Here is a 23,065-nt window from a genome sequence, read left to right as displayed (position 1 = left end):
AATTATCAAGCCCTCAATGAGTTGAAACAGGTGAGTTTGTCTCAAGGACTGGAGTTGGGAAACACTGCTTTAATTAACCTAAAGAAGACTTCTCTCCAGGCATATTTACTGCCTGTTCTCTGTTGCTACTCTACCCAATCTCCAGTCTGTAAGACGTGCTGTTACTCCAAGATCAACAGAGGTCAGAGCATCAGGTAGCGCATCCCAAATGACACCCTGTTACTTATATAGTGCACTACTTTTTACCAGGGCCCATAATGCTATGGTAAAAAGTTGTGCACTACATAGGGAATAGGGTGCCATTTGGGATGCATTGAGAGCATCAGGCCAGCTGGCTTCCTGCCACCAGAAACACAGCTCTCTGGGGAGCAGTGGGAGAAACACAACCTGGGTTGAGTTATTCACCTGCAGCACTGCAGCTGCCACTACCTCAAAACCCTAGCACACACACACACACACACACACACACACACACACACACACACACACACACACACACACACACACACTGAATCATCCACCATTTCTTTACTGCGCTTCTTCAGTACAATGAGATCCACACTCTTAGAAAAAAAGGTGCCATCTAGAACCTAAAAGGGTTCTTTGACTGTCCCCATTCGAGAACCCTTTGAAGAACCCTTGTTGGTTCCAAGTAGAAACGTTTTAGGTTCCAAGTAGAACCATTTTGGGTTCCAAGTAGAACCCTTTCCCCAGAGGGTTCTACATGGAACCCAAAATGGTTCCACCTGAAACCCAAAAGTTTTTTTACCTGGAACCAAAAAGGGTTCTCCTATGGGGCAGCCAAAGAACCCTTTCGGAAACCTTGTTTCTAAGAGCGCAGAGACGATGCAGAGTGCAGACCTTCTTCACTGAGCCCTGAAGTAGGACACTATCATCAAACATATTCACGCCTCTCCAAAGATTGAGGGATTTTCTGTCAGAAGACTGGAAATGTGCAATGTTAATTTCAGCGCTGCAACAACAACAACCAAAACAATGAGACATGAACATTTCCACATGCAAAACGGATTGTCAAGATGAGAGAAAACATTGGTGCAAAATCCGTTTTCTCATCTCAGTCCCAACTGGCAGAGAATGAAACATGCTCCTAACACTGAAGGACTATGGCACTGTTACAGCCATTATGCTATAAGAAGTCTGCAGCATTCAGAATTATAAATATTATAGAGTCACATACAGATGTAGGATCTTAATTTGAGCCAGTTTGCTACAGCAACAGGAAATGTGAATTATCATGTGGATTATAATGAATTAACATTTTTGTAGGGGTTGATCCATTTTTTGTTAGGGCAAATCAATTAATAGTGGAAATTCCACATTTTATAAGCCTTTAAACTCAAATACACTACATGTTTGTATTTCCTGCTGGGCAGGAAAATTCTCAGCAACAAAAGAGTGATCAGATTAAGATCCTACATCTGAAGCCTTGTTTCTCTCTTGTATGCAACAACAGTATAAATCCTTATTATTTCTCTTTATACTAGTTGAGTATATTTCCCAAATGGCACCCTATTCCGTATGGGTCCTGGTCAAAAGTAGTGTGTGTAGGGAATAGAGTGCCATTGGGGACGCATCTTGTGCCTTGCAGCTCAAAACAGAACAATAGGCAATAAGAGGATAAATAACCACAGGGCTGCCAAGCTGCCATCTTACATTTCCTTAATTAAACTATGGGAATGGAACATGTACAGTTGTCCATTACTCTCTCGTGAATATATGTATGAGCCACATATCTTAGTTAGAGGCAAGCTGGAATTAAAAGACACTGGAATCATAACACAGAAGTGTCTAAACAGACACGCCAGAACTACAGACGGACGGACAGACAGACAGAAAGACCGTCTATTCAAGTAAATAACATTTAGAACAAGTTAAGTTACAGCATTCAGAAAAACATACAAGGGGACTCAACAAAAACTATGGACAAGTCCTTAATTCAAAGAGTGATGGTAAAATGTAACTGTGTGGAAACAAAACACAAAGCAGATTTAAGTTCTTTAGGAAAACATTATTATGTTGTCATCCAGAGACATTCATTTATTTTCCAAAAGCTATAGAGCCCCACAGTGAAGGTGTCATTATCCTTATAAAACCTAGCAGTCAAACAGGCACATGGATCCAATCGTTTTTCTACCATTCATTTGTCCCATAGGGGATTTTAGAAACACTTCAAATAAGGCCTGTGTTTTGTCTAGACTTACCCTGGCGTGACTTTTGATAAACTTGCACAAGACAGTTGACAGAATTTCTCATCTAAAGAAATGTAATATAATTTATGAATTACTACATTTAGCTAACATTAGAAAGTTAATCCAGAGATTCTTTCCTTTGCCTCGAGGTCAGTAAAGGTGCATCAAAGATGGGACCGAGAGACTGAAAAACAGCTTCTATCTCAAGGCCATCAGACTGTTAAACAGCCATCACTAACATAGAGAGGCTGCTGCCAACATACAGACTCAAATCACTAGCTACTTTAATAAACAGATTTAATAAAGGTATCACTTGTTACTTTAACTAATGCCACTTTAATAATGTTTACACATCCTACATTACTCATCTCATATGTACAGTGGGGCAAAAAAGTATTTAGTCAGCCACCAATTGTGCAAGTTCATCATAGGCACACTTCAACTATGACAGACAAAATGAGGAAAAGAAATCCAGAAAATCACATTGTAGGATTTTTAATGAATTTATTTGCAAATTATGGTGGAAAATAAGTATTTGGTCAATAACAAAAGTTTATCTCAATACTTTGTTATATACCCTTTGTTGGCAATGACAGAGGTCAAACGTTTTCTGTAAGTCTTCACAAGGTTTTCACACAATGTTGCTGGTATTTTGGCCCATTCCTCCATGCAGATCTCCTCTAGAGCAGTGATGTTTTGGGGCTGTTGCTGGGCAACACAGACTTTCAACTCCCTCCAAGTTATAACCTAAGTGTTGAAATGATTGGCTAATGTAAAAGTTGTTTCTCTTCACTGTGGTGGGGAGTTGGAGTTTTTTAAATAAAATGTCTGCAAAGAAGTGTCATGATGTTGGCCTGGGGGTAGGTTTATGACAGTCATAAATACCTCTTTCCCCCTCCCCCGCTCCTCTTCCCTACTGATGTGACATTAGAAAGCCCCTTTGGTTAACATAGAGATTCTGGGAACATCAGAAGTTGGGGGGAAATTAACTATATTCTGGTAATCCAACCAACTGAACATATGCGGTGGTACTTAAGGTATATTATGTCAGTTCGGTTGCCCTCTGACACATTCTCATCAATGATAGAATGACATAAACTCTACTGTGGAAAGTCTAAACATCAGAGGTATCGGATTCACATGGAATTGTTGTTTAATTCAAATGTTTGAATATGAAATTATTTGTGAAGAGATGAAATGTAATTTTAGCTTCCAAATGAGAGATTTGGGTTTTCGTAAGTTTGGGCCTCTGCTCAACCAGGGGCCCGCCCCTGTGAAGAGACATGGGTTACAAACTTTTCAGACACACCCCTCTCCCTCCACTATATAAAGCCATTGACAAAAATATAACTTTCTGTTCCGGGTACATTAGGATGACGATCCGATGTCAGAATGGTTCAGATAATAACTACAGAACTAAGCCAACATCAGCATGGACTTTGGTTGTGAATGGTATGAACTTTGAACTCGTATTCACTACAGAAGTGATACCTCCTAGCCGTTGAGTTAGCAACAGCTGCTACAAACGCAGGTTAGGAAGGACAGTCAGAGTATCCCGTCTACTACACAACGACGTTACTACGACAGTGACCACCAGAGACATTCTTCAAAGGACAGAGGACTCGGTTTGGCAACCCGGTCTTCCATCTACCACCAACCTACTGAAGCGCAGCTCAGAGTAAATATTTATTGCATTTTCCTTTTCCAAATGGGCGGTAATTTAGAATGCATAAGATACTGTATTTACGATAGCACAGCTTCGCCTCTGTTCCAGTCTCCCGCTCTTTCACTAAAATCCAGCCCCTTTCCTTTGTGTAACAAGCTGTCATATCTGTTCCGCCCGCTAGGGACGTTTTCCTTTATGACGGCAATTTGTAATCAAGATATGATTTAATTGTGTATGTGTGATTCTGTGTGATTAGTTAGGTATTTAGTAAATAAATAATTAAACCCAATTTTGTATTGCTGATTCAACTTGTTAGCCAGGATTCTTGCAGATAACCAAGAATTTACAACTTTCAGAATATGAGACTGAAGTAAGATGACGATTAATATTGACTGCTATGGATGTAAAATATTACTAAATCTTTAAGAGTTTATTCGGAAGATAACAGCTCTATAAATATTATTTTGTGGTGTCCCTCTCTAGTTAATTACATTTACATGATTAGTTCAATCAGGTGATATTAATTGTATTATTATTTTATAGAATAGCATGTCATAGCAATTAATCTGGCATAGCCAAAGACACGACAGAAGTATTACAAAAATGTACTGGCAAAAACACATTGTCTGCGTCCCAACTGGCACCCTATTCACTTATAGACATGGTGCAGGTTATCTCCCTCCTCCCCACCTCTCCTTCTGGAAGACAGCATGCGGCAGCCATATCCTCACCCTCACCGTGCCTCCTGTCTTCTCCTCCTCTCCACTCTTCCCGCTGCAAGACAGCCGCCAGCTGTGCCCCCATCTCATCCTCCAGAGCCCCATATCACCCTCTCCTCCTCCTTTTCTCTCCTCCTCCAGCCAGCTGTACCCCTATCTCCTGTCCTCCTCCTCTCTTCCTCCTCTCCCTACCAGCTTTGCCCCTGTTCCCCATTACCCAGAGCAGGGAGGCATGGACTACAGCCCTCTTATGCTAATGTTGTGAGGCAATGCCCACATAATGTTCCATCAGGATCATGCTAATGTAAGCAGCTGGCCAAAATCCCCCATCAGGAATTCTTCAGGGTTACCACGCATGAACGAGAGAGAGAGAGAGAGAGAGAAAATATCCTCTGTGTACAACGTAAAACACCAAATAATGCATGCCGAGCAGAATTAGGCCGATACCCGCTAATTATCAAAATCCAGAAAAGAGACGTTAAATTCTACAACCACCTAAAAGGAAGCGATTCCCAAACCTTCCATAACAAAGCCATCACCTACAGAGAGATTATTATCTACTTCACTTGCTTTGGCAATGTTAACATATTTTACCCAAGCCAATAAAGACCTTAAATTGAAATTGGAGAGAGAGAGAGAGAGGGAGAGAGAGAGACAGAGAGAGAGAGAGAGAGAGAGAGAGACAGAGAGAGACAGAGAGAGACAGAGAGAGACAGAGAGAGACAGAGAGAGACAGAGAGAGACAGAGAGAGAGAGAGAGATCCATGGCCTTTGCGGTGGCTTGTGGCCCATCTCTTTAACAGCTCCTCTGGGCATTAGTGGTTTGTTTCCAGTGACACAGATACTTCATCCCATACACAACAACACAGAGAGAACACAGAGAGAGAACACAGAGAGGCAACACAGAGAGGCCAAAGCTACTGCCTGCCATCTCTACCACACTGGTTTTGTCTCCAATGGCACCCTATTCCATATATACACCACTACTTTTGACCGGGGCCCTGGTAAAAAGTAGTGCACTATGTAAGGAATAGGGTGACATTTGGGACGCATGCACTGACTCCCACAGTAGCAGAGAGGAGTGAAACAGTCAATGAAATAACATTGTATTGGTCACATACTCATACAGTATTTAGCAGATGTTACTGTGGGTGTAGTGAAAATGCTTGTGTTCCTAGCTCCAACAGTGCAAGTATAGATTTCTCACTATAGCTGAGACAAAACCTGGAGCATGGTATGTAAAGGGACTACACATGACATCACTATAGAGAGCAGTTGGAATGAAAAGGCAGATCGCTACAGAGGAAGAGGTTTAAACTTAAAACAGGCTTTGGTAGATAGATTTTTGTATTATTATTATTATTGTTTTTACACAAGAAAATGCTAAACAATGTGATCAGAGTTCAAAAGGAAATTCACCCTTGTCAAATGATTATGGAATAAATGTTCATGTAAACAGACAGTGTAAATAATGTAAACAAGATGTAAATAGCTGTAAACCAGATGTAAATAGGTGTAAACAAAGACTCCAGGCAGTTCTACTATGGAGGGAATAGGGTGCCATTTGGGACGCAGTCTTACTGGTCTGCTCTGTCTCACCACCAGGCTGGTCTATGTTACTTCTGCTCCGTCACTAAGGCTGCATCGACCCAGGATTGATCCCTTCTGCCTGGGACAAACAGGAGACTGCTCTGGGACAGATGAGCAGCCTGATGATAGTGGAGGCCAAGGAGGCACCCCCCCAGTTCCTCTGCTCTCTTCTCATCTATTATGTATTTCCACTGTTATTGATTGTCCCTAGACAGCACAGACAGACTGTGGTTCCTAATTAAAAGGCTATACCGCTGGTTGCTATAGCCGTTCCTTTATTCCTAGTCAGTAGATTGAACAGGGTTGATGTGTGTTGTGATCAGGCCCAGCAGCCCAAGGGCTCCACTGTAGTGTTTCAACTTCAACCAACTGCTGGAGTTTTAAAACAATCAAACACGCTCAGAGGGCCTGCTGGGTCCGGGTTTGTTGTTTAGAGTAAGAATATTCCCAATGTGAGTCGAGATGGGTTCTGAAAATGAACAATATTTCTTAAGACTCACATTTCCCCAACCAAGACATGAGCCCATGTTGAGAGAGAGAGAGAGAGATGTCTCTGTCCCAGAGTGCAACAGCAGCAGTGTGGCAACATGGCTTTAACCCAGAGAAACTCAACCAGAGAAACTGGGACAACATGAATTTTAGATGCCTCCCGTGAAAAACAAAGAGAAGCATCTGAACTGAGCAGAAGAAGGAGGAGGGAAGTCTCCCAGAAGCCATCACCACTGAGCTGAGCTGAACAGAGAGCTGATGTTACTGTTAGTGGTAAATCAACCGCAACTCTCCTGATTGATACGAAGCTATTCCCTCTAGATCTGATACAACCACACATCTATCTATGATCTATATATCTACAGACGACCCACCACAGGGCTGATGTAACAGTAGATGCAGTATTATTATTTTTTAAATATGTCAGCCAGCTTTTGGTCTTTGGAAAATAATTCATCTTTAGGAAAGTAGCATCATGATAGAGACATGCATACTGACAAAACATCTGTTTTCATCCAGAGATGTGAGGTCTGTTTCTTCACATCAGACCCTCCTATCTCTCACAGGTTGTGTCCTAAATGACACCCTATTCTCGTTATAGTGGACTACTTTTGACGAGAGCCCTGGTCAAAAGAAGTACACTATATAGGGAAAAGGGTGACATTTGAGATGCAATCACACTCACAGTCAGGCCCAGCCACTGAGGAGAAGGGGGATGTTAATATGTGACATACCATTGGCATGTTTATATGTTGTAACCATTATTTTCTGTCAGTGTCATCAGAACCTCCAGAGTTGTCTACTTCCTGGGTTAAGAGCTGACACAAGCTGAAATACATCTGTCCATTCCTCAGACACGTTCTAAATGTCCATATCATCAGGTAAATGTTAACTTAATTCTATGAAGCGCAAACTCCACAAGACAACAGGACAGAAGTTTCCCAGGCTGTAACGTGTGATCAACCCTGTCCTCATCAGACACCTCAATATGCCTTTTAATGGGGAATTGAAAGATCACGGCCCAACTAAGTATACCCTGTAAATGTGGCTAAAGGTTTCAATCTGCCTCGGGCAAAAAACATCAACTACACTTTTGGTGCGAGAAAATAAACTGCTTTTCTCAGCAAAATATTGGATTTTTTTCCTTCTGAGTACTGAGACATAACCAGCAGCATGAAGCCCAAACAGGGACCTTGGTGTTCCATTGTGATTAGTTCCAGAGCGTCGCTCAATGAACATTTATGAGGGGATGCAGTGTTGGTTCTGAGGCTGGTTTTGTGTTTAGCCTGGGATCTGTCCAAATGGTACCCATATTTCCTATATAGTGCACTACTTTTGACCAGAGCCCTATGGACCTTGTTCAAAAGTAGTGCACTATATAGGGAATAGGGTGCCATTTGGGACACAGCCCTGGTATTTGATCTGTAATTCCGGTTAAAGGCTACTAATCCAGACAGGTATGTAGCGCTAGAGGGGGCAGGGGCACTATAACGTTTCCTGTACTAAGCAGCATTATGACCCAGAAACATCACAGATACAGACAGACCAGTGATGTGCCCCTAATGGCACCCTATTCATGTCCCGGATTCCCCCGGTACTGCTGCTCATTCCATTCACCAGCTCTGGAGGTCTACGTCACCGGCCTTCTAGGCGTCACTGAACTGGATCATTACCACCAACCCCGGACTGTCTCCATTAGATGGGTTGAATATTCTGTCACGTTGTATATTGCCAGGAGACAGGCGCAGGAATACAAAAATAGTTATTTTTTATTTCTAATCCCAAAATAGCGTACATCATGAACATGATGGGGACAAAGCCCAAAACAGACATGTACACACACACACACACATATACACATATATATATATATATATAAAAACCCAGGGATGTAACCCAAACAAAGAGAGAGGTTTAAACCTCTAATACAGTTGAAGTCGGAAGTTTACATAAACTAGTTTTAATGACTCCAACCTAAGTGTTTCAACCACTCCACACATTTCTTGTTAACAAACTATAGGTTTGGCAAGTCGGTTAGAACATCTACTTTGTGCATGACACAAGTAATTTTTCCAACAATTGTTTACAGACAGATTATTTCACTTATAATTAACTGTATTACAATTCCAGTTGGTCAGAAGTTTACATACACTAAGTTGACTGTGCCTTTAACCAGCTTGGAAAATTCCAGAAAATTATGTCATGGCTTTAGAAGCTTTTGATAGGCTAATTGACATCATTTCAGTCAATTGGAGGTGTACCTGTGGATGTATTTCAAGGCCTACCTTCAAATTCAGTGCCTCTTTGTGCTTGACATCATGGGAAAATCAAAAGAAATCAGCCAAGACCTCAAAAATAAATTGTAGACCTCCACAAGTCTGGTTCATCCTTGGGAGCAATTTCCAAATGCCTGAAGGTACCATGTTCATCTGTACAAACAATAGTACACAAGTATAAACACCACGGGACCACGCAGCCGTCATACTGCTCAGGAAGGAGACGCGTTCCGTCTCCTGGAGATGAACGTACTTTGGTGCGAAAAGTGCAAATCAATCCCAGAACAGCAGCAAAGGACCTTGTGAAGATGCTGGAGGAAATGGGTACAAAAGTATCTATATCCACAGTAAAACGAGTCCTATATCAACATAACCTGAAAGGCCGCTCAGCAAGGAAGAAGCCACTGCTCCAAAACCGCCATAAAAAAAACTGACTACGGTTTGCAACTGTGGGGACAAAGAGTGTACTTTTTGGAGAAATGTGCTCTGGTCTGATTAAACAAAAATAGAACTGTTTGGCCATAATGACCATCGTTATGTTTGGAGGAAAAAGGGGGAGGCTTGCAAGCCAAAGAACACAATCCCAACCGTGAGGCACGGTGTGGCAGCATCATGTTGTGGGGGTGCTTTGCAGCAGGAGGAACTAGTGCACTTCACAAAATAGATAGCATCATGAGGCAGGAAAATTATGTGGATACATTGAAGCAACATCTCAAGACATCAGGTCAGGAAGTTAAAGCGTAGTCATAAATGGATCTTCCAAATGGACAATGACCCCAAGCATACTTCCAAAGGTGTGGAAAAATGGTTTAAGGACAACAAAGTCAAGGTATTGAAGTGGCCATCACAAAGCCCTGACCTCAATCCTATAGAAAATCTGTGGGAAGAACTGAAAAAGCGTGTGCGAGCAAGGAGGCCTACAAACCTGACTCAGTTACACCAGCTCTGTCAGGAGGAACGGGCCAAAATTCACCCAATTTATTGTGGGAAGCTTGTGGAAGGCTACTCGAAACAAGATTTGACCCAAGTTAAACAATTTAAAGGCAATGCTACCAAATACAAATTGAGTGTATGTAAACTTCTGACCCACTGGGAATGTGATGAAAGAAATCAAAGCTGAAATAAATACTTCTCTCTACTATTATTCTGGCATATCACGTTCTTAAAATAAAGTGGTGATCCTAACTGATTTAAAACATGGAATTCTTACTAGGATTAAATGTCAGGAATTGTGAAAAACGGAGTTTAAATGTATTTGGCTAAGGTGTATGTAAACTTCCGACTTCAACTGTAAATACACGGGACGAGACCCATAATAACAAGTGCACTCTAACATGGTAACACGCAAGCCGAACCAACATAGCACAGTTACTCACAAGACCAACAGACATGGAACAATAATCACAAGGACAATGGGGAACAGAGGGCACATATATACACATACTAATCAGGGGGAATGGGAACCAGGTGTGCGTAATGAGACAGTCCGGGGTTGGTGGTAAAGATCCAGTTCAGTGACGCCTAAAAGGCCGGTGACGTAGACCTCCGGAGCTGGTTAACGGAATGAGCAGCAGTACAGGGGGAATCCGTGACAATTTAGTGCACAACTTTTGACCAGAGCCCTATGGGTGTGTCAAATGTAGTGCCAGGGAATAGGGTGCCATTTTGGACGTAGCCCAATACATACCAGCTTTCTGACCCTTCAACTCTACTCACAGACTATATACACCCACTACGACTTTCAAACAGCATGACAACCTAAATGGACACACACACACACACACTGCTTTGTCATGTTTAGACAACAGGACATAAGCTATGACAAACAGTAGCCTGAGTTTAGCCACATTACTGATTTACATTTAGAAGTCAAGGAAAATATAAAGATGAGAAATAGTGATCCTTACTCACACTGAGACTGAGTGCTTACACACTGAATGCATGAGCGGTCCTTATGAATATGAGCATGTCGTTGGCAGCATCCCAAATGGCACGCTATTCTCCATATAGGGAGCCATTTCAAACACACTTTTTATATTACTGCAGCAGCAAGGTCACTGGGACTGGTCTCCTGGGGCCGAGTAGATTAATGAAGCTGGTACACTAACGCAGCTAGGCTACACATCCTCAATAACACGGTTGCTATAGGCCTACTACTGAATCTATAACACGGTTACTGTCGGCCTGCTGCATCATCTATAACACTGTCACTGTAGGCCTACTGCACCATCTATAACACTGTTACTGTAGGCCTGCTGCATCATCTATAACACTGCTACTGTAGGCCTCCTGCATCATCTATAACACTGTTACTGTAGGTCTACTGCTCCATCTATCACACTGTTACTGTAGGCCTCCTGCATCATCTATAACACTGCTACTGTCGGCCTGCTGCATCATCTATAACACTGTCACTGTAGGCCTACTGCACCATCTATAACACTGTTACTGTAAGTCTACTGCTCCATCTATCACACTGTTACTGTAGGCCTACTGCTGAATCTATCACAATTTGGGATGCACAATATATCTGTGAAGATATCGGAATTGGCCGATATTAGCTAAAAATGTCAACATCGACATTGGCCTGATGTCTAGTTTAACGCCGATGTGCAAAACCGATGTCAAAGCTGATGTGCATACCTATATAACGTAGGTACGTAATGACGCCACGTACAATTTAGAGCTATACGTGCAACACAGCATTCCTAACCTAGCCCACAATGTCTGCTGTGTGGATCGAGCAGTCAACAAGTCAAGCAGTCATTTGAAAGAGTAAGAAAATTTCAGCGAGACAACTCAAAGGAGAAATCCATTAACGCCAAGATAATGGAATTCATTGCCCTTGACAATCAACCGTTCTCTGTCGTGGGTGATGTTGGCTTTCGCCGACTGGTTGAGCACCGGTACACACTAACGTTACTAAGTGTGCTATTTTTCAGAAGTTGCCCTACCGGAGTTACAAAGCAATAGCGTCACTGTTATTAGCTTCACGACTGACATTTGGACCAGCGATATCAGCCCCATGAGCATGCCGAGTCTGACAGCACAGTCGGTTGTCGAGGACTTCGTACTGAGGGAAGTCGTATTTCATGCTCATGAATGTGCTAGTTGTCATACTGCCGCTGCCTTTCAATGGCGTTTGAGAACATGTTTGAAACTTGAACACTAGCTAGCTCCATTCGAACAACTGACTGGAGAAATAAGCCCATCAACTGTGCCTGTAGCAGATGTGATACCCTCTGTCATGGCATTGAAGCGCCTGCTCAACAAAACTGGCGACACAGGCTGTGAACAAGCGATTCGATGGCATTCTCGCTTTACTGTGTCGCCACCATGCTCGATGCTATGTACAATGAACGCTACTTCGATGCAGACAAGAAACAGGGTTTAAGTAAAATGTTACATACACAGCTGGACAAGATGGAAACGGACACAGTGACAGTGCGCACAGAAGAAGAGAGGCCACGGACAGATAGAGATGAAACTTCACTGCTTGACATGGATGATGAAATCCTGGATGAGAATGAAACGACTGAACAAATGAACAACGAAACAGCACAGCAAGTACAGTCGTGGCCAAAAGTTGAGAATGACACAAATATCAATTTTCAAAGTCTGCTGCCTCAGTTTGTATGATGGCAATTTGCATATACTCCAGAATGTTATGAAAAGTGATCAGATGAATTGCAATTAATTGCAAAGTCCCTCTTTGCCATGCAAATGAACTGAATCCCCCAAAAACATTTCCCCTGCATTTCAGCCCTGCCACAAAAGGACCAGCTGACATCATGTCAGTGATTCCCTCGTTAACACAGGTGTGAGTGTTGACGAGGACAAGGCTGGAGATCACTCCGTCATGCAGATTGAGTTCGAATAACAGACTGGAAGCTTCAAAAGGAGGGTGGTGCTTGGAATCATTGTTCTTCCTCTGTCAGACATGGTTACCTGCAAGGAAACACGTGCCATCATCATTGCTTTGCACAAAAAGGGCTTCACAGGGAAGGATATTGCTGCCAGTAAGATTTCACCTAAATCAACCATTTATCGGATCATCAAGAACTTCAAGGAGAGCGGTTCAATTGTTGTGAAGAAGGCTTCAGGGTGCCCAAGAAAGTCCAGCAAGCTCCAGGACAGTCCCCTAAAGTTGATTCAGCTGCGGGATCGGGGCACCACCAATACAGAGCTTGCTCAGGAATGGCAGCAGGCAGGTGTGGGTGCATCTGCACACACAGTGAGGCGAAGACTTTTGGAGGATGGCCTGGTGTCAAGAAGGGCAGCAAAGAAGCCACTTCTCTCCAGGAAAAACATCAGACTGATATTCTGCAAAAGGTACAGGGATTGGACTGCTGAGGACTGGGGTAAAGTAATTTTCTCTGATGAATCTCCTTTCCGATTGTTTGGGGCATCCGGAAAAAAGCTTGTCCGGAGAAGACAAGGTGAGCGCTACCATCAGTCCTGTGTCATGCCAACAGTAAAGCATCCTGAGACCATTCATGTGTGGGGTTGCTTCTCAGCCAAGGGAGTGGGCTCACTCACAATTTTGCCTAAGAACACAGCCATGAATAAAGAATGGTACCAACACATCCTCCGAGAGCAACTTCTCCCAACCATCCAGGAACAGTTTGGTGACGAACAATGCCTTTTCCAGCATGATGGAGCACCTTGCTGTCACATTCTGACCTTAGTTCCTTTTTTATGTCTTTATTTTAGTTTGGTCAGGGCGTGAGTTGGGGTGGGCATTCTATGTTGTTTTTTCTATGTTTTGTTCTGTTGTTCTATTTCTATGTGTTTGGCCTAGTATGGTTCCATATTTAGGTAGCCTGTTGTCTATTGTGTTTTGTGGGTGGTTGTTTCCTGTGTCTGTGTTTGCACCATACGGGACTGTTTCGATTTTCGTTTGTTCATTCACTTTGTTATTTTGTAGTGTTCAGTTTTACATATTATAATGGACACTTACCACGCTGCATATTGGTCCGATATCTCTTACTCCTCGTCAGAAGAAGAGGAAAGTCGTTACACTTGCCATAAGGCAAAAGTGATAACTAAGTGGCTCGGGGAACAAAACAACAATATTTTGGGTCCATGGCCAGGAAACTCCCCAGACCTTAATCCCATTGAGAACGTGTGGTCAATCCTCAAGAGGCGGGTGGACAAACAAAAACCCACAAATTCTGACAAACTCCAAGCATTGATTATGCAAGAATGGGCTGCCATCAGTCAGGATGTGGCCCAGAAGTTAATTGACAGCATGCCAGTGCGGATTGCAGAGGTCTTGAAAAAGAAGGGTCAACAATGCAAATATTGACTCTTTGCATCAACTTCATGTAATTGTCAATAAATGCCTTTGACACTTATGAAATGTTTGTAATTATACTTCAGTATTCCATAGTAACATCTGACAAAAATATCTAAAGACACTGAAGCAGCAAACTTTGTGAAAATGTATATTTGTGTCATTCTCAAAACTTTTGGCCACGACTGTACAGTTGAAGTCTGAAGTTAACATACACTTACGTTGGAGTCATTAAAACTTGTTTTTCAACCACTCCACACATTTCTTGTTAACAAACTATAGTTTTGGCAAGTCGGTTAGAACATCTACTTTGAGGCCTCCCGGGTGGCGCAGTGGTCTAGAGCACTGCATCGCAGTGCTAGCTGCGCCACCAGAGTCTCTGGGTTCGCGCCCAGGCTCTGTCGCAGCCGGCCGCGACCGGGAGGTCCGTGGGGCGACGCACAATTGGCTTAGCGTCGTCCGGGTTAGGGAGGGTTTGGCCGGTAGGGATATCCTTGTCTCATCGCGCTCCAGCGACTCCTGTGGCAGGCCGGGCGCAGTGCGCGCTAACCGAGGGGGGCGGGTGCACGGTGTTTCCTCCGACACATTGGTGCGGCTGGCTTCCGGGTTGGAGGCGCGCTATGTTAAGAAGCAGTGCGGCTTGGTTGGGTTGTGCTTCGGAGGACGCATGGCTTTCGACCTCCGTCTCTCCCGAGCCCGTACGGGAGTTGTAGCGATGAGACAAGATAGTAATTACTAGCGATTGGATACCACGAAAATTGGGGGAGAAAAGGGGATAAAAAAAATAAAATAAATAATATCTACTTTGTGCATGACACAAGTTATTTTTCCAACAATTGTTTACAGACAGATCATTTCACTGTATCACAATTCCAGTGGGTCAGAAGTTTACATACACTAAGTTGTCTGGGCCTTTAAATAGCTTGGAAAATTCCAGAAAATTATGTCATGGCTTTAGAAGCTAATTGACATAATTTGAGTCAATTGGAGGTGTACCTGTGGATGTATTTCAAGGCCTACCTTCAAACTCAGTGCCTCTTTGCTTGACATCATGAGAAAATCAAAAGAAATCAGACAAGACCTCCACAAGTCTGGTTCATCCTTGGGAGCAATTTCCAAACGCCTGAAGGTACCACGTTCATCTGTGCAAGCAATAGTACACAAGTATAAACACCATGGGACCACGCAGCCGGCATACTGCTCAGGAAGGAGACGCGTTCCGACTCCTGGAGATGAACGTACTTTGCTGCGAAAAGTGCAAATCAATCCCAGAACAACAGCAAAGTGCTGGAGAAAATGTGAAAATGCTGGAGAAAACAGGTACAAAAGTATCTATATCCACAGTAAAAACGAGTCCTATATCGACATAACCTGAAAGGCCGCTCAGCAAGGAAGAAGCCACTGCTCCAAAACCGCCATAAAAAAGCCAGACTACAGTTTGCAACTGCACATGGGGACAAAGAGTGTACTTTTTGGAGAAATGTGCTCTGGTCTGATGAAACAAAAATAGAACTGTTTGGCCATAATGACCATCGTTATGTTTGGAGGGAAAAGGGGGAGGCTTGCAAGCCAAAGAACACCATCCCAACTGTGAAGCACGGGGGTGGCAGCATCATGTTGTGGGGGTGCTTTGCAGCAGGAGGGACTGGTGCACTTCACAAAATAGATGGCATCAGGAAGGCAGGAAAATTATGTGGATATATTGAAGCAACATCTCAAGACATCAGTCAGAAAGTTAAAGCTTGGTTGCAAATGGGTCTTCCAAATGGACAATGACCCCAAGCATACTTCCAAAGTTGTGTAAAAATGGCTTAAGGACAACAAAGTCAAGCTATTGGAGTGGCCATCACAAAGCCCTGACCTCAATCCTATAGACAATTTGTGGGAAGAACTGAAAAAGCGTGTGCGAGCAAGGAGGCCTGCAAACCTGACTCAGTTATACCAGCTCTGTCAGGAGGAATGGGCCAAAATTCACCCAACTTATTGTGGGAAGCTTGTGGAAGGCTACCCGAAACGTTTGACCCAAGTTAAACAATTTAAAGGCAATGCTACCAAATACTAATTTAGTGTATGTAAACTTCTGACCCACTGGGAATGTGATGAAAGAAATAAAAGCTGAAATAAATCATTCTCTCTACTATTATTCTGACATTTCACATTCTTAAAATAAAGTGGTGATCCTAACTGACCTAAGACAATGAATTTTTACTAGGATTAAATGTCAGGAATTGTGAAAAACTGAGTTTAATTGTATTTCGCTAAGGTGTATGTAAACTTCCGACTTCAACTGTAAGTGAAAGAAATAGGTTATGAATATGTTTTACTGGTAATGGGGACATATGTAAATTCCAACAAAATAACTTTTTGGTCAGTGTGATGTGTATGTGTGTAACCTTTATTTAACTTGGACAAGTCAGTTAAGAAAAAAAGTATTATTTACAATGACGGTCTACCCCGGCCAAACCCGGACGACGCTGGGCCAATTGTGCGCCGCCCTATGGGACTCCCAATCACGGCCGGATGTGATACAGACTGGAATCGAACCAGGGACTGTAGTGACGCCTCTTGCACTGAGATGCAGTGCCTTAGACCGCTGCATCCATGTGTGTGTGTTAACTATTTAACTATACTAGAATGCCGTTAATTTTAAATATAGGTATCGGGTTTTTTGGCAAGGAAAATATTGGATATTGGTATCGACCAAAAATGTCATATCGGTGCATCACTAATCACAATGTTACTGTAGGCCTACTGCATCATCTAGCACACTGTTACTGTAGGCCTACTGCTGAATCTATAACACTCTTACTGTCGGCCTACTGCATCATCTATCAGTAGCAGCCTCTGATCCATCCATCACACTGTTACCATCCATCAGCCAGCCATCCACACTGTAAAACAGATGTGTGATATGAGGTATGGCAACATGCCAGCTGCCACCCAGCCAGGCAGAATTGGTGATGGGGCTCTGCAGTAGCTGACCAGAATGTAGAAGGACTAGTTCTCTGACCAAGTCAGTAATATCCAGACTATGCAAACATCAATGTGCTGTGTACTGGTCCCTGATCTTAGCATTATTGGGTTTCAGAAAAGCACTTTATGGACATGATGTGTTATTACATATTTACAGAGCTGCTGGGTCTTTAACTTGGTCCCAAAACTCCCTCAATGTCATTCTGCTCCCCCTGTGTTCATCCCCTCCACAGTCTTTACACGGCCTCCACCCCAATGGACATGTATTTATTCATCACTGCTACAGTTGTTGTGATGTATATGGTGCTATTTCTATTTCTTTTGTTGTTTTTATTAACATTGTCATTATTTCATTTAACTTAATCCTGCATGTTGGAGCTCGGAGACTAAGATATTCACTGTACCCTGCAATCACACCTTGCAACCCTGTACATGTGACTATTAAACACTCTGAATCTGAATGTTGCTAAGTGAAAAAAATCGGATTTATCTCACCCCTCATTAAACAACTGAATTCTTGGGTCGTATTCACTAGAAAGCAAACGGAAGAAAACGGACCTGAACTTTTCCAGTAAGAAACTGTATTTTCGTTTGTAAAACTTTTCCCATTGTGAAACGGTGTACACTAATGAATACAACCCTGCTGAATTAAACCCACCTGGAGGAGAGACTTCATTCATTATGACATGTTATCTTAAGTACAGCTTTCATCAGACTGGCTTCTATAGAGAAGATAAACGAGCGAACTAGGCTTAATGAGCTGAGATGAGGGACGGTGGCACCGTGGGGCAGGATACTGCCTTATAGCATCACAACACAGCGTTATAGCATCTGTCTGATAGGAGGTTCATTATTCTACTCCACGGGTCGGTCTACAGTTGATGTGTCCGAACGGATGGATGATGTTGATCTGTCAAAGGTTTAGCACTTTCATACCCAGGAGTGGTGTTCCATCATCTAGGTTGCGTCCCAAATGGCACCCTATTCTCTATATACAGTAGTGCATTATATAGGGAATAGGGTGCCATTTGGTACGTAGACCTAGTCTACATCGATGGATGGCCAACTCTAGTCGTCAGTCATATAGCCTAGTTATTCATACCGCTACAGTAGATGCAAAATGTCAGTCCCTATGCTCAGGATGCATGTACACATAAAGATGAATCTCCATGGCACGGTTTTTACAAGGTTTTTACAGGGCCTTATACGATGGATCACTATGGTCGAGTTCCTTCCAAACTACATTGCAGACGCATGCCAGATCTTACAACACCTGGATAGGTACAGTATTTTCAACATAACAGCTAACCACATCATATGATATCGCCATCTGATGCCCGACTGCATAGTGGATGATGACGACGTAGCACGCAACCATTGGTTGATGCAATGCAGCGCCTGCACATCTAGTTGGGCAGGAACTTAACCTAAATCTCTCTTTCCCTTCTACTCCACATCTTCCTACTCCTCCTTTCATCCACTCATCATTGTCAACCTGATCCTACTTGACTCTGCTCTCTGTCTCTCCACGTCTCTCTCTCCATTGTTCTGTAATCAGACTGGTCTCTGTTCAGAGCCCTGACCCTCTGAATCATGAATTCATACACACAGGAGAGACACGATTAGCATTATATTAGCATTATGCTAAAATGTTCCCTCCATCCCACTGTCTCTCTCTGATTGAGACCGTGCTGCTACGGTATGTGTTCATCCAACCTCAAGTGAAGTGTGGGGATATGAATCACAGACAGATGCAGCATCCCAAATAGCACCCTATTCTCTTTATAGTACCCTGGTCAAAAGTAGTCCACTGTATAAAGAACAGGGTTCCATTTGGAATGCCTACTACGTTTCTACTCTGGCCTGCTTGTGTCTGTTTTCCATTACAGCAGTCGCCTTTTTAGATTCCATTTTTGCTGTTTAACAATCCCTAAATGAGTGTTATTCCATTAATTCTAGTTCTCATGCACTGTAGTTTGTTCTGCCTGATGAGAGACGTGTTAATGGAACCATTAGTTAGAGGAGAGGAGACATTACTCAGAAATAAATAGAATGTTCTCTGATACAGAACTGTTCATCATCATACGGCAGCAGGTAGCCTATTGGTTAGAGCGTTGGACTAGTAACCGATAGATTGCAAGATCGAATCCCCGAGCTGACAAGGTAAAAATCTGTAGTTCTGCCCCTGAACAAGGCAGTTAACCCACTGTTCCTAGGCCGTCATTGTAAATAAGAATTTGTTCTTAACTGACTTTCCTAGTTAAATAAAAGGTAAAAATAACACACTGTTTCATCATACAGGGGCATATTAAAAATACACCTCCTGACATGCAGCACTCAAAACCATCAAATGAAACACAGTATGCTTCCCACATGTCACTCTATTACTATAGTGCACTATGTTTGACCATAGAGCTCTGGTCAAACGTAGTGCACTATATAGGAAATAGGATGCCATTTGAGACTCAACTACAATTTCCACTTCCACAAGGAGTTGATGGATGATGGTTAATAAAGACAGATTTTCCATTCAACACATCTCTCTACAATTGAAAGCTATCATATGAAACAACTATAGCCTAGTAGGACTAATATTTCACCATTTACCCAGATATATTAGACAGGAAGCCTAAGAGGCCAAATGGGAACTATTAGTGAAATATGATGATTGAATGGACTGGTTCCATCTTCATACCAGCAATGGCTACCATACTATAGCTAACATTATGCTTGTGATGAAGTCTGAACTAGGCATCAGCCACAGTTAGGATTTACTGTTACTACTAGCCTTCACTAGCAAATATCCATCTAAAGTTATATATACACACTTCTATGTCAAATCAATCCATCAAATGTATTTTATAAAGCCCTTTTGACATCAGCATCTATTGAAGATATTACGTTACTGTACTACAGAGGAATCTTCCCCATTGAAAATAATCACCATTGATTTAGTCTCAATTTCACACTAAGTGTTCAAGTTCAACTCCACTAAGCTGAAGCCTGTTGACAGATAGATCAATCTCCTGTAAACATTCATATCATGTCTCCAATCTGAGCTGCTGCCATCCCGGGGGTCCATAGGTCATGATAATGGATTGTATTGTGGCGACTGATACAGTATTGTGGTAGACCTATGCTCACCACAGAGCAAAACGGTGAAGTAAGTCTGTGAACACCATGGCATGAGTCTGCATCTGATTCAGAGGGGCTGTAGAGATGTGTCAGTATGCTGAGGCTAGATGGTGTACTTCTTGTTCCCCTGGTGATGACAGAGCATACAGGTGGAATGGGTCTAGCAGCCAGACCACAGCAGCACACATCTCTGCCCCGCACCCACAGACAACAGACACACTCACGAACAGATAGACAGACACAAACAGACACATCCCACTGGGCACAGACGTCAGTTTAACATCTAGCTTTGATTTACATTTGGTTGAGTTGTCAACTAATGTGAATTCAATGTGAAATCAACAACAAATGTCACCGTGTCATTAGATTTAGGTTAAAAAAAAATGGAGTGAAAAAAAGATCAAATGCCCTTACATTGATGACTTTTTGCAAATTCAAATTCAATCAGATTTCCAGGTTGATTCAACATCATCACTTTGATTTTGGGGGTTGAAATGACATGGAAATGTCAATTCAACCAGTTTTTGCCCAGTGGGACACCTTCTGTGGTCCCATCCACCACCTCAGACCTGGGCACCATGATGACCCTTCATGCCTCCTGTACCTGATCTGTGTGTTCAAAATACTGCAATGGGTCATGTTAGTTGTCATCTCAGATAATGAAGTGTAGCCTAACAAGCACAAACTCAACTGAGGAAAGAGTGTCACTCTCCATAAGAGAGTTCAGAGTAATGCCTCAATCCCTAATAAGAATGAACCCCATCTCTAATAACACCCTATCTGTAATCTCTAGTCACAGGGTCTCTAGACTACAATATCAGACCTGTACAGAACAGAACACATGCAGCCAGTCATCGAATCACCCGCTGAGACCCTTACCCTTTACTATGGCGCTACAGTGTAGTGCTCTGTGCGTGTTGAGGATGTTGTGTTACATGTGTGAGATGCTGTGGCTGAAATAGCCTATATTTCCTTACCAGGTTGAGCACAGTCTCCACGATATCTCTGTTGCTAACCTCCCCCACCTGGATCAATCCGATCAGAACCGCGAATTTCATCTTGATATTCCGGATGGGAACCTGCGGGTTGATCATCCCGGCCGGTAGAACCATAGAGCCCGAGCCAGATACCATTATTTCCCCGGTACCAGAGCCCACTGGCTGCCCATGACCCGCTGGGATTTGTCGGTCAGAAAGCGACAAAGCACCCGGCATCTTCACCGCCGGCCTCTCGCTTGTCATGTCCTTTCAACCAGATCGATGTCACCTGTTTTAATCGCTGTTCAACTGCATCAATTAAACAGGAGGAAAAAAAATAGATTCTGGAAGAGCCTGACGAAAAAGAAACACCTCCACCGGTTACATCCACTCTCTCTGCCGTGCGCGAATAGGAACTGCAATCTGGTAATAATTTATTGAGGGTAGAACGAGCCGTGTCCTTCCCTGTACGCAGACGTCTTCTGGTAATCTGGACAGAGTGAACATGAACAGCGCGGCAGCCGCTGCAGGGTCTCTAGGCTACCGCTCTGCCGCTCTCCGTCATGTTGCCGCCCCCTGCCTGCGGCAAGAAGCACATCACGCCTGCCTGCAGACAAACTAAAGTAAGAGAACCACTCCAAAAAAAAACTTGAACTGAAGAATTGGTGACTGGGGTGTAACCTTAGGAAAGAATACTTTAAAGGGATTCAACAAAGCCTTTACAGTTGAATTGGTTGTGAATCAGTCCATCTTTGTGGTTTTATTGCTATCTATGCTGAATTTATCAAAGCAGTAGCCAAGTAGCCAATAGAAGGGAGGAAAAGGTTACTCAAAAGCTTTAAAGGGTTTTTAGTGAAAGAACCAGTTACACAATAGAGAAAGCACCTTATTAAAGCTTAGATTGTGAAAAGCTGGGATGGTAGTGTGAATAATTGTTTTATTACAGGTAGCCTAAATACAAGTGGCACGCTATTCCCATTATAGTGCACTATAGGGCTCTGGTCAAAAGTGCACTATAAAGGGAATAGAGTGCCGTTTGGGACTCATCCTCTGAGTTATATGAGTGCTACAATGGGAGGACACTACTCTACTCACTACTCTAACATGTCCTTTTACTTCCAGACAGCTTCACTGTGGTAGATTAATCATTCTATTGAACAATTTAACCATCACTGGACCAAATGTTGGAATTGAAAAAAGACTCAATTGCTGTACCTTTTCTGTTTTAATTTAAATCTATTTAATTTAAATCCTTATTGAATCTAAACTGTGTGGGGAAACAAATCTCTTTTTAATTGCAGCTCAAGACAATAAATAATTAAAATGAATCAAATCGTATTACGCACGCACGCACGCACACACGCACACGCACACGCACACACACACACACACACACATACGCCAGGGTAAGGCTGTCTACTTGTCTTTTATTTAATTATGTAAATAGGACTCCTGGTGTCTCTTCAGCACGTTGAACAGTCTGTAGATGTGAAAGTGACCTTGAAGAGTCATCCTGCAGAACCATAGAAGAAAAGACTGAACAGAAAGAACAGGTGTGGTGGAAGTTATTAATTATATGTCCCCAATGGCACCCACTTCCCTATATAGTGCACTTCTTTAGACCAGGACTCATAGGCCTCTGGTCAAAAGTAGTGTACTATGTAGGGAATAGTATGCCAATTGGGATGCTATATAAATCTAACCTTCAGCATGTCCTCTTTTTGATTAACCTGT

General features: G+C 42.7%; 1 protein-coding gene across 1 annotated transcript in view; it reads right to left on the bottom strand.

The window, feature by feature from the left end:
• The window catches only part of LOC120029212 (neurobeachin-like), a 327,891-nt gene extending 306,296 nt beyond the window's left edge, over nt 1-21,595 (bottom strand). Inside the window, exon 1 of the mRNA XM_038974506.1 lies at nt 21,332-21,595. Within this exon, the coding sequence (XP_038830434.1) occupies nt 21,332-21,595 (264 nt within the window). The remainder of the gene's footprint in view (nt 1-21,331) is intronic.
• Between the last annotated feature and the right edge of the window lie 1,470 nt (nt 21,596-23,065).

This window comes from Salvelinus namaycush, chromosome 34, assembly GCF_016432855.1.
Source record: "Salvelinus namaycush isolate Seneca chromosome 34, SaNama_1.0, whole genome shotgun sequence".
NCBI classification, from domain to species: Eukaryota; Metazoa; Chordata; class Actinopteri; order Salmoniformes; family Salmonidae; genus Salvelinus; species Salvelinus namaycush.
Note: the sequence above shows the minus strand (reverse complement) of the source record. Positions and strands in the feature narration are given on the sequence as shown.